General features: G+C 47.2%; 1 protein-coding gene across 1 annotated transcript in view; it reads left to right on the forward strand.

Moving 5' to 3' along the window:
- Positions 1-15,986, forward strand: part of ATG2B (autophagy related 2B) — a gene marked incomplete in the record, with an annotated part of 199,484 nt that overhangs the window by 86,937 nt on the left and 96,561 nt on the right. Inside the window, 2 exon segments of the mRNA XM_077466778.1 lie at positions 9,622-9,811; positions 12,835-12,977. Coding sequence (XP_077322904.1) covers positions 9,622-9,811; positions 12,835-12,977 — 333 coding nt within the window.

The following is a 15,986-nucleotide window of genomic DNA, read 5'->3' on the forward strand; positions in this document are numbered from 1 at the left end:
GCTTTTTTATTTAACCACTTGCCAACCAGGCCTATTCTGACATTTCTCTCCTACATGTAAAAATCATAATTTTTTTTTTTTCTAGAAAATTACATAGAACCTCCCAAACATTTTTTTTTAGCAGAGACCCTAGAGAATACAATTGTGGTCATTGCAACTTTTTATCTCGCACAGTATTTATGTAAAAAAATGTTTTGTGCTTTAAAAAACAAAACAAAAAAACAATAAAGTTAGCCCAATGTTCTTGCATAATGTGAAAGATGAAGTTACGCCGAGTAAATAGATACCTAACATGCTTCAAAATTGCACTTTCTCGTGGATTGGCGTCAAGCTTCGTAGTTTAAAATCCCCATAACATTTTTTTAATGGTTACCGTATTTATTGCCGTATAACACGCACCTTTTTCCCCCCTTAAAATCAGGGGAAAATCGCGGGTGCGTGTTATACGCCGATCCTCTGCGATTTCTTGGCTCTGGAGAAGGGCTGAGAGCAGGCGAAAGCCGCCGAGTATGGCCGAAGGAGGCCGAAAGCCAAGATACACAGGACATCTCGGCGGCGCCATTTTTAAAAATAAAAGCTGACATCCCTGAGCGGACAACGATGCATAAGGCTGCATTGGCGGACAGGCTGCATTGACGGACAGGCTGCATTGACGGACAGGCTGCATTGACGGACAGGCTGCATTGACGGACAGGCTGCATTGACGGACAGGCTGCATTGACGGACAGGCTGCATTGACGGACAGGCTGCACTGACGGACAGGCTGCACTGACGGACAGGCTGCATGACAAGGCTGCAAATGATACTGACAAGGCTGCATTGATGGGCATTTAAATGTACGTCTTTTTTCCTTAAATTTCCCTTCTAAACTTGGGGTGTGTGCAGAGGCGGCTCTAGGCTTTGTGAGGCCTTAGGCAAAACTTAGACATGAGGCCCCACTCACGACCATAATGGAAAAAATAATTCAATCGATAAAAAATAAAGGTGTCCCCACTTCCCTCCTCTGCTCTCCAGCTGACTGCTGTGGGGGGATCTTCAGGATAGAGGCCAGGAAAAGGGGGCTGGTAAACCTACCTTTTCTAAAAGAACACAGTGAGTGATTGGAACTGATCACTCACTGTGTTCATTCATAGCAAACTATGCTTTAGGTTATGAATTAACAGGAGCCTCTGTCTCCTGTTCATTCATCTGCAGTGCAGCTGACGCTATAGAGAAAGGAACTGGGGAACGTGTTTCCTCATTTCCTTTCTCTGTCTCAAAAGTGAGACTTCAGGGTTCTGCTTAGACCCCTGATATCTCACCAAAGAAACCAAAAACTTTCACCAAAAGACGCAAAAAAAAAAAAAAAAAAAAATTGTATAAAAAATAAAACTAAAGAATATATAAAAAAAAAAAAAAAAATTTCTAATCAAACTAAAAAGCCATGCCCAATAGGTAGCATCATTTATCCACACTCACTGTTTTTTCTGTATGCCACGTGTCACCATCTCCCTAGTAGGGGCCCCCTACTGTACAGTGGCGGTACATTTGAGTAGGAGAGGAAAGTGGAGGGTATGACGGTGGGTAATATGTACATGAGAGGGGTGCAGAGTCTATGGAGGCAAGTAGTATGTAGAGGAAAAGAATGTGGAGTGTATGGTGGGTAGTATGTAGAGGAGAGGAATGTGGAGTATATGGTGGGTAGTATGTACATGAGAAGGGTGCGGAGTGTATGGGGGTGGGTAGTATGTACATGAGAGGGGTGCGGAGTGTATGGTGGGTAGTATGTATATGAGAGGGGTGCGGAGTGCATGGTGGGTAGTATGTAGAGGAGAGGGGTGCGGAGTGTATGGTGGGGGTAGTATGTACATGAGAGGGGTGCGGAGTGTATGGGGGTGGGTAGTATGTACATGAGAGGGGTGCGGAGTGTATGGTGGGTAGTATGTAGATGAGAGGGGTGCGGAGTGTATGGTGGGGGTAGTATGTAGATGAGAGGGGTGCGGAGTGTATGGTGGGGGTAGTATGTACATGAGAGGGGTGCCGAGTGTATGGTGGGTAGTATGTACATGAGAGGGGTGCGGATTGTATGGTGGGTAGTATGTACATGAGAGGGGTGCGGAGTGTATGGTGGGTGGTATGTACATGAGGGGGGTGCGGAGTGTATGGTGGGTAGTATTTACATGAGAGGAATGTGGAGTGCATGGTGGGGGGTAGTATGTAGATGAGAGGGGTGCGGAGTGTATGGTGGGTAGTATGTAGATGAGAGGGGTGCGAAGTGTATGGTTGGTAGTATGTAGATAAGAGGGGTGCGGAGTTTATGGTGGGTATTATGTAGATGAGAGGGGTGTGGAGTGTATGGTGGGGGTAGTATGTACATGAGGGGTGAGGAGTGTATGGTGGGGGTAGTATGTAGATGAGAGGGGTGCAGAGTGTATGGTGGAGGTAGTGTCTACATGAGAGGGGTGCAGAGTGTATGGTGGAGGTAGTATGTACATGAGAGGGGTGCGGAGTGTATAGTGGGGGTAGTATGTAGATGAGAGGGGTGTGGAGTGTACGGTGGGGGTAGTATGTAGATTAGAGGGGTGTGGAATGTACGGTGGGGGTAGTATGTAGATGAGAGGGGTGCGGAGTGTATGGTGGGGGTAGTATGTACATGAGAGGGGTGTGGAGTGTATGGTGGGGGTAGTATTTACATGAGAGGGGTGGGGAGTGTATGGTGGGGGTAGTATGTAGATGAGAGGGGTGTGGAGTGTATGGTGGGGGTAGTATGTAGATTAGAGGGGTGTGGAATGTACGGTGGGGGTAGTATGTAGATGAGAGGGGTGCGGAGTGTATGGTGGGGGTAGTATGTACATGAGAGGGGTGTGGAGTGTATGGTGGGGGTAGTATGTACATGAGAGAGGTGCAGAGTGTATGGTGGAGGTAGTATGTACATGAGAGGGGTGCGGAGTGTATGGTGGAGGTAGTATGTACATGAGAGGGGTGCGGAGTGTATAGTGGGGGGTAGTATGTAGATGAGAGGGGTGTGGAGTTTACGGTGGGGGTAGTATGTAGATTAGAGGGGTGTGGAATGTACGGTGGGGGTAGTATGTAGATGAGAGGGGTGTGGAGTGTATGGTGGGGGTAGTATGTACATGAGAGGGGTGTGGAGTGTATGGTGGGGGTAGTATGTAGATGAGAGGGGTGTGGAGTGTATGGTGGGGGTAGTATGTAGATGAGAGGGGTGCGGAGTGTATGGTGGGGGTAGTATGTACATGATAGGGGTGTGGAGTGTATGGTGGGGGTAGTATGTACATGAGAGAGGTGCAGAGTGTATGGTGGAGGTAGTATGTACATGAGAGGGGTGCGGAGTGTATGGTGGAGGTAGTATGTACATGAGAGGGGTGCGGAGTGTACAGTGGGGGTAGTATGTAGATGAGAGGGGTGTGGAGTGTACGGTGGGGGTAGTATGTACATGAGAGGGGTGTGGAGTGTATGGTGGGGGTAGTATGTAGATGAGAGGGGTGTGGAGTGTATGGTGGGGGTAGTATGTAGATGAGAGGGGTGCGGAGTGTATGGTGGGGGTAGTATGTACATGAGAGGGGTGTGGAGTGTATGGTGGGGGTAGTATGTAGATGAGAGGGGTGTGGAGTGTATGGTGGGGGTAGTATGTAGATGAGAGGGGTGCAGAGTGTATGGTGGTGGTATTATGTAGATGAGAGGGGTGCAGAGTGTATGGTGGGGGTAGTATGTACATGAGAGGGGTGCGGAGTGTATGGTGGGGGTATTATGTAGATGAGAGGGGTGCGGAGTGTATGGTGGGGGTATTATGTAGATGAGAGGGGTGAGGAGTGTATGGTGGGGGTATTATGTAGATGAGAGGGGTGCGGAGTGTATGGTGGGGGTATTATGTAGATGAGAGGGGTGCGGAGTGTATGGTGGGGGTATTATGTAGATGAGAGGGGTGTGGAGTGTATGGTGGGGGTATTATGTAGATGAGAGGGGTGCGGAGTGTATGGTGGGGGTATTATGTAGATGAGAGGGGTGCGGAGTGTATGGTGGGGGTAGTATGTAGATGAGAGGGGTGCGGAGTGTATGGTGGGGGTATTATGTAGATGAGAGGGGTGTGGAGTGTATGGTGGGGGTATTATGTAGATGAGAGGGGTGCGGAGTGTATGGTGGGGGTATTATGTAGATGAGAGGGGTGCGGAGTGTATGGTGGGGGTAGTATGTAGATGAGAGGGGTGCGGAGTGTATGGTGGGGGTATTATGTAGATGAGAGGGGTGCGGAGTGTATGGTGGGGATAGTATCAAATATACCACTGATGCATTAGTGACCAGTGGAAGTTAATTAACCCCTTTGCACTGCATTAGTGGCAACAGTATCAGTGTTTATGAACCCTTTCATGCTGCACCATATAGGGGTTAATTAACACTGATACTGTTGCCACTAATGCAGCACAAAGGGGTTAATTAACTAACACTGGTCGTTAATGTATAGTAATGCATTAACCCCCTCCATGCTGCATACTAGATATACCATCTGCAAACTTACTTTCACTCTTGCATGGGGCTTTATTGGCTCCTCGCAGGTCTGTGCAGCCACAACCTCCTCTGCCTGTTCATCCCGCCTCCCGGCCTGTGAATGAAAGACATCACACCGGGCGGGACTAGGAAGCTCCTGTCGGGCAGAGATCACTCCGCCTGACAGAGCAGTAAATGCGTCGGATGGACGGACCCATAGAATACTCGCACCGCTCTGCTTCAGAGTTAACACAGTGCAGCGGTGGCCGGCGGGTGTCACGGTCGTCTGCAGGCAGCGGTGCAGAGCAAGCACTATTTTTACGAGCACCCCCCGTCCCAGTCCGCCCCTACCTCCTGACGGTTTCAGCAGTGGCCGGCAGCTCCGCCTCCTCTACAATTCCTCTGCACTCTGCAGCAGCGCTGTATACTAAAGACGGCGAGGCTTTACCATACCGGCCCGCTCACCCTGCCAGCTTGGAGACACTGGCCGGGTCGCGAGGCCCCCGGGAACGCGGGGCCTTAGGCAACCGCCTCTTTTGCCTAATTAGAGAGCCGCCTCTGGGTGTGTGTTAAGCGCCGGCGCGTGTTATATGCCGATAAATACGGTGCATATTTTCAATTACAGAGGGAGGTCTAGGGCTAGAATTATTGCAGTGTGTGTGTGTGTGTGTGTGGTTTGAATACGGTTTTCATATGTGGGCGGGACTTGCGTATGCGTTCGCTTCTGCGTGCAAGCTCACGGGAACGGGGGCACTTTCGATTTTTTTAGTTTGACACTAAAAATTTTGATCACTTTTATTCCTATTACAAGAAATGTGAATATCCCTTGTAATAGGAATATGGCACGATCGGTCCTCTTTACAGTGAGATATGGGGGGGTCCAATATGACCCCACATCTCACTTCTAGGCTGGGAAGCCTAAAAACCAAATAAAAAAAACCAAAAAAAAAAACACAATCTCAGCTTCCCAGCCAAGGCGGCGCCGACATAACATCGCGCCCGGCCTCCGACGATCATAGAGACTCAGGCGACCATCTGGTCCGCCGGAAATCTCTATGGTAAACATCCGTCCTATCTCGCCACCCGTAAGAATGATCAAGCGGCTGACCAGCCCCTTGGTGCTCGTTCTTACGGTGTAGGGAATCGCCAGCTGAAAAAGCTGGTATCTGAATGATTCCTGTAGCTGCAGGCATCATTCAGATATACCCGCTCGAAATCAAGGACGTCGTATGCCGTCGGCAAGTGGTTAAAAAAAAAATACCTTTAACCACTTGCCACCCGCCCTATAACAAATAGACGGTGGCAAAGTGGTTTCATAATCCTGACCGGACGTCATATGACGTGATCAGGTTTATGAGCCGCTGCGCGCCCCCTGGGGCGCGCATCGCGGCGATCGTTGTTGCGGGGTCTCAGTCTGACACCTGGCAACTACGATCTCGGTAAAGAGTCTCCGACGGAGACTCTTTACCACGTGATCAGCCGTGTCCAATCACGGCTGATCACAGTGTAAATAGGAAAAGCCGGTGATCGGCTTTTCCTCACTCGCGTCTGTCAGACGCGAGTAGAGGAGAGCCGATCGGCTGCTCCTCTGACAGGGGGGGTCTGTGCTGATCGATTATTAGCACAGCCCCCCCGAGGATGCCCACACTGGACCACCAGGGACGCCACCAGACCACCAGGGATGCCAAGGACAAGGTATGCTACCCTAGACCACCAGGGATTCTAGTCAGTGCCACAATGGATGCCAATCAGTGCCCATAATGGATGCCAATCAGTGCCCACAATGGGCATCACTGATTGGCATGCATTATTGATTGGCACTGATTGGCATCCATTAGTGCAATATATTATAATACAATGCCGCCTATCAGTTCCCATCTGTTCCGCCTACCCGTGCCTACCCATGCCCACCTGTGCCGCCTACCCATGCCCACCTGTGCCGCCTACCCATGCCCACCTGTGCCGCCTAACCCATGCCCACTTGTGCCACCTATCAGTGCCCATCCGTGTCGCCCATCAGTGCCACCCATCAGTGCCGCCTATCAGTGCCACATATCGGTGTCCATCAATGCCACCTCATCAGTGCCACTTCATTGGTGCCACCTCATCGGTGCCCATCAGTGCCGCCTTATCATTGCCCATCAGTGTAACCCCATCAGTGCCCATCAGTGAAGGAGAAAACGTACTTATTTGCAAAGTTTTGAAACTGAAACAAAAAAAAACATTTTTTTTTTCAAAATTTTCGGTATTTTTTTATTTGTTTAGCAAAAAATAAAAACCGTAGAGGTGATCAAATACCACCAAAAGAAAGCTCTATTTGTGGGAAAAAAATGATACAAATTTCATTTGGGTACAATGTAGCATGACTGCGCAATTGTCATTCAAAGTGCGACAGCGCTGAAAGCTCAAAATTGGTCTGGGCAGGAAGGTGTTTAAGTGCCCCCCGGTATTGAAGTGGTTAATGATGCATTAGTGATTACAGACTTGCAATCATTTGTGTCTTTTATATCTGCCTGGACTTTAGATTTGAGGTAAATGCAGGGGAGGTAAAGTGTTGGGATCTAATTTTCGTTTAAAAGTTAGTCCGCCCCAGGTAACATGTTTAGGATCAGAGTCAGGTTTTATAGGGAGTATATTCCCTACAAATCGCTCGTTTTAGGGATTAGGTTAAAGGAGTTGTAAAGGCAGAAGGTTTTTTTTCTTAATGCACTCTATACATTAAAGTGGAACTTCAGTCATTTTTTATTTTTTTTTATCTTTCCATCTATTAAATCTTCTGTCCTTGTTTTATCTTTGGATAGTAAAACCTTTTTTCTGCCAGTAAATACCTTATACAGCCCACTTCCTGTTTTCTTGTCTGGAAAAAAAACCTAGGCTTATGACATCATGCACAGCTCTCTCTCTCTCACTCTGGTGAACGTTTGCTAGGAAAGAAGGGGGGATGAGTCATAAGAGGTCCAATGAAAGCTGCAGCGCTGGAGGTGTGTGTCTGTGTAAATCCAGGAAGGGAACAGACAGCAGCTTCAGCTGCCCACAGTTAGAATAATTGCAGCCTGACTCAGTGGAGGGAGATTTCTGCAGTATATTTGACAAGTACAAAATCACAGTATATATAAAATAACATGCAAAGTGGTTGGAGGGAAGCTTCAGAATGGCAAAGATGTTTTTATTACAAATTATGTGAGCAGACTGCAGTTCCTCTTTAAGATAAAAAGCCTTTTGCGTGTAGCAGCCTCCCCAGCCCCCCCTAATACTTACCTGAGCCTCATCTCTGTCTAGTGATGTCCACGAGTCCCTCGGCCGCCTGGGACTCCCCTCCTGATTGGTTGAGACACAGCAGTGGCGCCATTGGATCCCTCGGCTGTCAAAGTCAGTTAGCCAATCGGAAAAGGGAGGGGGTGGGGCCGAGTGGCAGCTCCGTGTCTGAATGGACACACACAGCTGCAGCTCGGCTCAGGTGCCCCATAGCATGCTGTCTGTTGTGGGGTCACTTGACAGGAGGAAGGGGCCAGGAGCAGCAAAGAGGGGCCCGAGAAGAGGAGGATCGGGGCTGCTCTGTGCAAATCCATTACACAGAGCAGGTGAGTTAAACATGTTTGTTATTAAAAAAAAAAAAAAAAAGACTTTACACTAATTTTAGAAATGAATAGTTAAGTTGGGGGTAGTAGTAAACTCCAGGTTATGACTTGTACCTACAGGTAAGCCTCTATTAAGGCTACCTGTAGGTACAGTGAATATCTCTCAAATGTGTATCGTTTTGGAAGATATTCACATTTGTAGCGGCTGGTGATGTCCCCGAGGCATTCGCACTGCGCTCCGAATGGATGGCACACTGGAGTATGCCAGCCATTGAGAGCACTGTGCCGCAACCATGACTGCCGTGCACATGTGCGAGAGTGACGTCATCGCTGCCCGGCCACTCAAACGGCAGAGAGCATGAATCTAGAAGGAAGAGTATGTGGTGCATACAGTACTAGCACATTATGACTTAAAGCGGAGTTCCACACATTTTTTAGCTTATTAAAAGTCATCAGCTACAAAAAGTGTAGCTGCTGACTTTTAATAAACAGACACTCGCCTGTCCCACGGTCCAGCGATGCGGGCGCACCGGCGCCTCGATCCTCTCCGTCAGCGCCCTAATAACCACTGTGGGCACCCGGGCATGACAGCTTACAGCATCACGGCCAGGCGCGCACTGCACATACAGCAGTCACGCCGCACTCTGCTAGTGGCCAGGCAATCTTCTGGGACCTGTCACGTGTCCCAGAAGATTTCTGGCAGGGAGGGGCTGCCTAGGCGTCCAAGAGCAGAAAGAAGGAAATGGGACCTTAAAGAGGAAGTAAACCCTGATGAGTTTACTTCCCCTTTGATTCCCTGCAAAGGTAAAGCATAATGGACTACTAGGCATCGCATCGCATCGCATAGTAGTCCATTATGTGTCACTTACCTGACACAGGAGCCAGAGAAGTCACTGCTGTCCCTTGTAGTTCCGAGCGTCCATTTTCTTGGTGGGTCTCCGTGGGTCTCGCTGCTCCGGCGCTGTGATTTGCCGGAGCAGCAATGACGTCACTCCCGCGCATGCGCACGGGAGCCGACGCTCGCGGCATATCGCCGCAATCTGCGGCTTACCCAGTGCGCCTGCGCGCAGCTGGTGGCTGTCTTCAGGTAAATTTCTCCTAAATCGTATAGGTTTAGGAGATATTTCTTGGACCTACATGTAAGCCTTAATCTAGGCTTACCTGTAGGTCAAAGTGTTTTGTAAGGGTTTACAACCACTTTTAGTCCCATTCTAAACTAAGTACCCCCCCCCCTTCTGCTTTAAGTGTAAGGGATGCTTATGGAACTTTCCAAAAAAAAAAAAAAAAATATATATATATATGTGTGTATACATATGTGTGTGTGTGTGTGTGTGTGTGTATATGTATATGTGTGTGTGTATGTATGTATGTGTGTGTGTGTGTATATATATATATATATATACACATACTAGCACTGGCCTACTGGTCTTTACAAATGACTACACTACAGTTTTGGACACTTTTGAGCCTCTTGCAGCAGCATGGCCTGCTGTAGCTATTGTTATATTCTTGATCTTGACTGTATATTAATGTGTGATGTGTTCTCTAACTTTCCCTCAAGGATTGTACTAAAAATCAATCCTGTAGCTATGCATTCTATTTTGGAGCGAGTAGCTGCCGAGGAGGATGATGATGGGAATTTTCACGAAGATGAGGAAGGGACCTCCCACTCGCTAAAAGATGTCTGCGACTTCAAACGCCCCGAGCCCTCGCCTTTCTCCTCCCGGAGAGTTATGTTTGAGAATGAAGAGGTATGGAATAGAGTCAGGGTAGTTAAAGGGGGGGGGTCCACCCTAAAAAAAAGTCCAAAAGGCTCCAAAAAAAAATAAAAAATGTTTTCACTTACGAGAAATGGCTGTTGCTAGGCAGATCGTCCTAATCTGCCTCTTCCTATTCCGCGGTGATCTTCGGTCTTCTCCTCCTCGCTTTGTCTGGTGAATGGGGTGCGGTGTGTTGTGGGAACTGTGTGTCCCACAACACAGCGCGCCATGCAACTCACGCATGCGCAGTAGGAAACGGTTTCCCTTACTTTGAATGGCAGCGGGCGCCTGACATTGCGGGCACCCTAGAAAGGTAAGTGCTTATTAAAAGTCAGCAGCTACAGTGTTTGTAGCTGCTGACTTTAAAAAAAAAAAAAATTTTCCCTGGCCCACCACTTTACACAGAGATATCAACTGATACAACAATAAGGGGAGAGAGTTCCCAGCTCTGAACACTTGTGCTCGTTATGATGAGCTCCCACCATCACTGCTCGATTTAGTTTATGATGAGGAATGTAACGGGAGGAGCTGGAACACACAAAGGTAGGTGGGAACACCCAGAACTCCCAGGTGGACAGAGCTGGTAACTCACTGCTGAGTAAACTCATCAGACCACCCAGCCCTACATATAACCAACATATCACTCTTGTTTAACTGCTTAAGGACTGTCCCACGTACATATGCTGCGGCAGGGCAGCCCTTAAATGCAAAATCACGTACCCGTACATGATTCCTGTGATTGGCTCTGGGGTGCAAACGAGCACTGCCAGAGCCTCGCTCCTGCTGTGATTGGACACAACGGGAGCCAATCAGCTGGTCCAGCACCCGTGATGGCTGCAGGCCACCCACGATCCTTCACAGGAGAAGCAGAATGGCAGTGGTGCTCTGCCTATGTTAACAAGGCAGACCACCGTTCTGCCAGAGAGGAAAATGGAGATCTTGTGTTTCTGAAAGCAGAAACACGGATCTCTGTTCTCCTTTAGTGAAAGCACACAGAATGCACAAATAGGGAACAAATGGAACCATTTGATTGCCCCCTGATGTTAACACCTTCCATGCCAGTGTCATTTATAGTGACAGTGCATTTTTCTTTTAGCACTGATCACTGTATTGGTGTCACTGGTCCCCAAAAAGTGTCACTTAGGCTACTTGGTGGTAAAGTGCCACTAGTTTTAGCAGCACTTTACCGCTTTTATAGCGGTGCTTTTCGGCCGATAGTAGAGTGCTTCTAACCCCCTCTAGCGGCCGCGGAAAGGGTTAAAAGCACCCATGTTGCAGTGCGCTTCGGCAGCGCTGTTCATTCATTTTAGGGCGTTTTTTGGGAGCAGTGTATACACCGCTCCCTCGCTTCCCCAAAGATGCTACATTCAGGACTTTTTTTCCCGTCATGCAAGCGCACCGCCCCAGTGCTAAATCACTCGGACTTTCACAATGGGTTTGCAATAGAGGCAGTTTACAGGCGCTATTTTTAGTTCAAAAATGCCTGTAAACCATCTCAGCGTGAAAGTGACCTTAGTGTCATATTTGTCTCCCGCAATGTCGCATGCCCCGCTAAAAATTTCTGATCGCCGCCATTACTAGTAAAAAATATATATATAAAAAAAAAAAGTCCCGAAATCTATCCCATAGTTTGTAGATCCTATAATTTTTCCGCAAACCAAACCATATACATTTGTGTTTTTTTTTTTTTCTTTAAACAAAAATATGTAGCAGAATACTTATTGGCCTAAATTGTTGAAGAGATAAAAAATTTTTTAAAAACATTTTATTGGATATAGCAAAAAGTTAAAAATATTGTTTTTTTTTTCTTAAATTGTCGAAATGTTTGTTTTTGTTTATAGTGCAAAAAATAAAAATGGCAGAGGTGATCAAATACCACCAAAAGAAAGCTCTATTAGACCCCTTTTACACCACACCGCTGATAGCGTCGGCGGTAAAACGCCGCTATTTTTAGCGGCGTTTTACCGCTGGATTTGCGGCAGATTTGCGGCGCATTTCGGCCGCTAGCGGGGCGCTTTTTGCCCCCCCGCTAGTGGCCGCGAAAGGGTTAAAACCGCCGGCAATACGCCGCAATTGCGGCGTTTTGAATGAATGAATGAATGAAATACTTATATAGCGCACAATGCGAACTGAATCGCCTCTAGGCGCTGACGGCGCTGACGGTTTTGCTGGCGGCATCACAGCGCTGCACCATTAATTTCAATGGGGAGCAGCGGTGGAGGAGCGGTAAACACACCGCTCCTTCACCGCTCCAAAGAAGCTGCTGGGAGGACTTTTTTCTGACGTCCTGCCAGCGCACCGCTGTAGTGTGAAAGCCCTTGGGGCTTTCACACTGCACACAATGGTGCAGTTTCTTTAGGGCGGATTGCAGGCGCTATTTCTAACGCTATAGCGCCTGCAAAACGCCCTGGTGTGAAAGGGGTCTTAGTGGGGGAAAAAATCGATTTATTTGGATAAAGCATTGCATGACCGCACAATTGTCAGTTAAAATAACGCAGAACAGTATTGCAAAAAATGGCCAGGTCAGTAAGGGAGTAAAACCTTACAGAGCTGAAGTGATTAAGGCCCCTTTCGCACTGGGATGGTGCGGGCGTCGGCGATAAAGCGCTTAGCGCTTTACCGTCGTTTTAGCGTCGGTATGCAGCCGCTAGCGGGGCAGTTTTTAGCCCCCGCTATCGGCCGAAAAAGGGTTAAAACCGCCCGCAAAGTGCCGCTTTGCCGGCGGTATAGCCACGCTGCCCCATTGATTTCAATGGGTAGGAGCAGTGAATACACCGCTCCTTCACTGCTCCAAAGATGCGGCTAGCAGGACTTTTTTCACTGTCCTGCCAGCGCACCGCTCCAGTGTGAAAGCGGCCATTTTTTTCAGGCGCTACACAGGCGCTATTTTTATTTATTTATTTATTTATTTTTTGTTCCTTTTCTTATTCCTTCATTTTCAAGTAGAAAAATATTGGACTTTGGGGGATCTCTGTGTGTTTATGTTGTAATTCATCTGCCGTTCTGCTTTTTAGATGGTGATGCCTGGAGACACCATAGAAATGACAGAGTTCCAGGAAAAAGCAATTAGCAATTCCCACTACGTTCTTGAACTGACCTTGCCCAGTGTTTACTTGATGCTACCAAACAAAGTCTTCTATGAGAAGTTATATAACAGGTAAGTACAATGTGCAGGAGCTTAGGCACGGGCTGCTTGGAAAGTTGGGCTGTATATGGTATTCTCCTGGTTGTGTATGTGTGTTTTATTTGCCTCCTCTTCAGTTGTCTTCTGCACCTTCTGGAAGTTTGAAATGGGGGTGAGTTGGTCTTGTCTACGCAATTCCAGTTTTGATGGGAAAGAAACTACTTAAAGTGGTTGTAAACCCTTACAACACACTTTGACCTACAGGTAAGCCTAGATTAAGGCTTACTTGTAGGTCCAAGAAATATCTCCTAAACCTACACGGTTTAGGAGATATTTGCCGAAAGACGGGCACCGCTGTCTAAGGCGCATGCGTCGTAGACAGCGGCGCACAGGCGCACTGAGAGCGGCATCGTCAACGACGAAGATGCCGTGCGTCGCCGAATGACAGCGGCGGAGCGGCGAGACCCACCGAGAAGATGGATGATGGACTACAGGGGACAGCGGTGACTTCGCTGGCTCCTGTGTCAGGTAAGTGACACATAATGGACTACTATGCGATGCGATGCGACGCGATGCATAGTAGTCCATTTTGCTTTACCTTTGCAGGGAATGAAAGAGGAAGTAACACCCATCAGGGTTTACTTCCTCTTTAATTAGGCAATATAGTACATACATTGCAGGCATTTTAGCAAACTCAGTTGTAGATTCATACCTTTGTTTGGAAGAAACGACTATTGGTTTTCTTTTTCAGCCTGATTTCTGAATGGAAGGATCTGCCTTTGTCATGCCCCATGCACTCGGGTCGGACATTCTGACCGCAAAATCTGTCGGATTTTTACCGTCGGATTGCATACACACGGTCGCACAAAGTTGTCAGAAAATCCGATCGTCCGGAACGAGGTGACATTATACACGTACGACGGGATTACGTAGAGGACAGTAGCCAATAGGTCTCCAATTTATTTTCTGAGCATGCGTGTCACTTTGTGCCTCGGAAATTCTCTACATACGATCGGAAAAAGTCTGATCGGATCTTGTTGTCGGAAGATTTTAAATCCAGCTCTCAAACTTTTTCCATCGGAATTTCCAACAACCATAGACTGAGTATAGTCTCAAATACTAAAAATACGTAATACATATAACAGTACTATCATCTCAATTGATAATTGTCAAGAATTGGGAATTCTATGCATTACGGGGCAGTTGCTGAGGCTTCTCCCTTGATATCCACACCCAAAAATGTTTGTTAAGGGGACTATTGCGGTACTAAATAAATAATTCATAGAAGACTTTATTATAAAAAATTACAAATAATTTAATAAGGGCAAAAAAATTTAATTCATCAAAACTTCCATATTGCTAAAATCATATACACCACAATTTAATAAACTACCGACAGGTAGCCCCGTAAGGTTTCTATTGAAGAGGGGTATAGAAACGTTTCCTCTACCAGTTATTGCGGTGAACCGCTTCTTCAGGAGGATAGTCTACAGAATAAATAAAAATATTTGCAAATAATCAAATAGCAGCGAATCATATAATGACATAACAGAAGATTTACAATAATTTGAATAGTGAGGGGGATCGGCTCACCCACAGAGGAGGAAGCAGTAGATCATAGGACCCAACGGTTTCCTCCCACGGCAGATGCGGGGGATTGTAAAGGACTCTTCAAATTTAAACAGTCCGATCGGATTTTGTTGTCGGAAAATTTTAGATCCAGCTCTCAAACTTTTTCCTTCGTAAATTCCAACAGAAAAAGTCCGATAGAGCCCACACACGATTGGATTTTCCGACAACCTAATCCGATCTGACTTTTTCCGTCTGAATTTCCGACCGTGTGTATGGGGCATTATAAGCAACTGAACAATCTCGGTGTTGTAGGCAGAAGACTGCAGTGTCTGCATCACTTAGAACTGATTGAGCCTTAAGCCAGCCATACATGGATTGAAATTCGGCTACTTCAGCAGGGACCGGCTGAAATTTCGATCAATGTATGGGCACTCTGGTTGCACACAAGTCGATCCATTTTTTTTTTTTTTTGGAATGATTAGTGCCCTTGGCTCTAAGCTGGCTACACTAGTCATTGTGTTCTACCAGCAGGGAAGGCTCTTTACAGACAGAACACAATAGTGAATGAATGAATGAAATACTTATATAGCGCACAATGCGAACTGAATCGCCTCTAGTGCTGGGGGAGGAATTCCCCCATCAACTCTCACTGTGTTGGTGTCGGAATCAAGCGATTTTCTTTTCTTCCACCACTCATGGAAAGAAAGAAAATTGCAAAATGTATGGCTTGCTTTAGAAATTATTGGTCCAAAGATTAAAGTTCTATTGCAGGGGATCAACAGAGAAAGGAAGGAACACCGCTCACCGAATATTTAAATGAGTGTGGCCATTGCTGCTCCAGCCACGCCCCTCTAACATGTTTCGCCCCACATATTAGGACTTGGTCACTTCTTGGTGGCAGAAGCAGAACTGGCTGAGGCCACACTCAATCACATATTCATGCATTGGGTCAGTGAACAATGTTCCTTCCTTTTCTCTATTGATGTTTCTACACCCCTTTAAAGTGGTTGTAAACCCTTACAAACCACTTTGACCTACAGTTAAGCCTAGATTAAGGCTTACCTGTAGGTCCAAGAAATATCTCCTAAACCTATATGGTTTAGGAGATATTTACCTGAAGACAGACACCGCTGTCTACGGCGCATGCGCCGTAGACAGCGGCGCGCGGGCGCACTGGGTAGGCCGCAGATCGCGTCGATATGCCACGAGTGTCGGCATGCGCGGGAGCAACGTCATCACTGCTCCGGCGAATCACAGTGCCGGAGCAGCGAGACCCACCAAGAAGATGGACGCTCGGAACTACAGGGGACAGTGGTGACTTCGCTGGCTCCTGTGTCAGGTAAGTGACACATAATGGACTACTATGCGATGCGATGCGATTCATAGTAGTCCATTATGCTTTACCTTTGCAAGGAATCAAAGAGGAAGTAAACCCATCGGGGTTTACTTCCTCTTTAATAGTGCATAGGC

Source organism: Lithobates pipiens, unplaced genomic scaffold, assembly GCF_037356315.1.
Source record: "Lithobates pipiens isolate NorthernLeopardFrog02 unplaced genomic scaffold, aLitPip1_a1.2 Scaffold_37, whole genome shotgun sequence".
Classification (NCBI taxonomy): domain Eukaryota; kingdom Metazoa; phylum Chordata; class Amphibia; order Anura; family Ranidae; genus Lithobates; species Lithobates pipiens.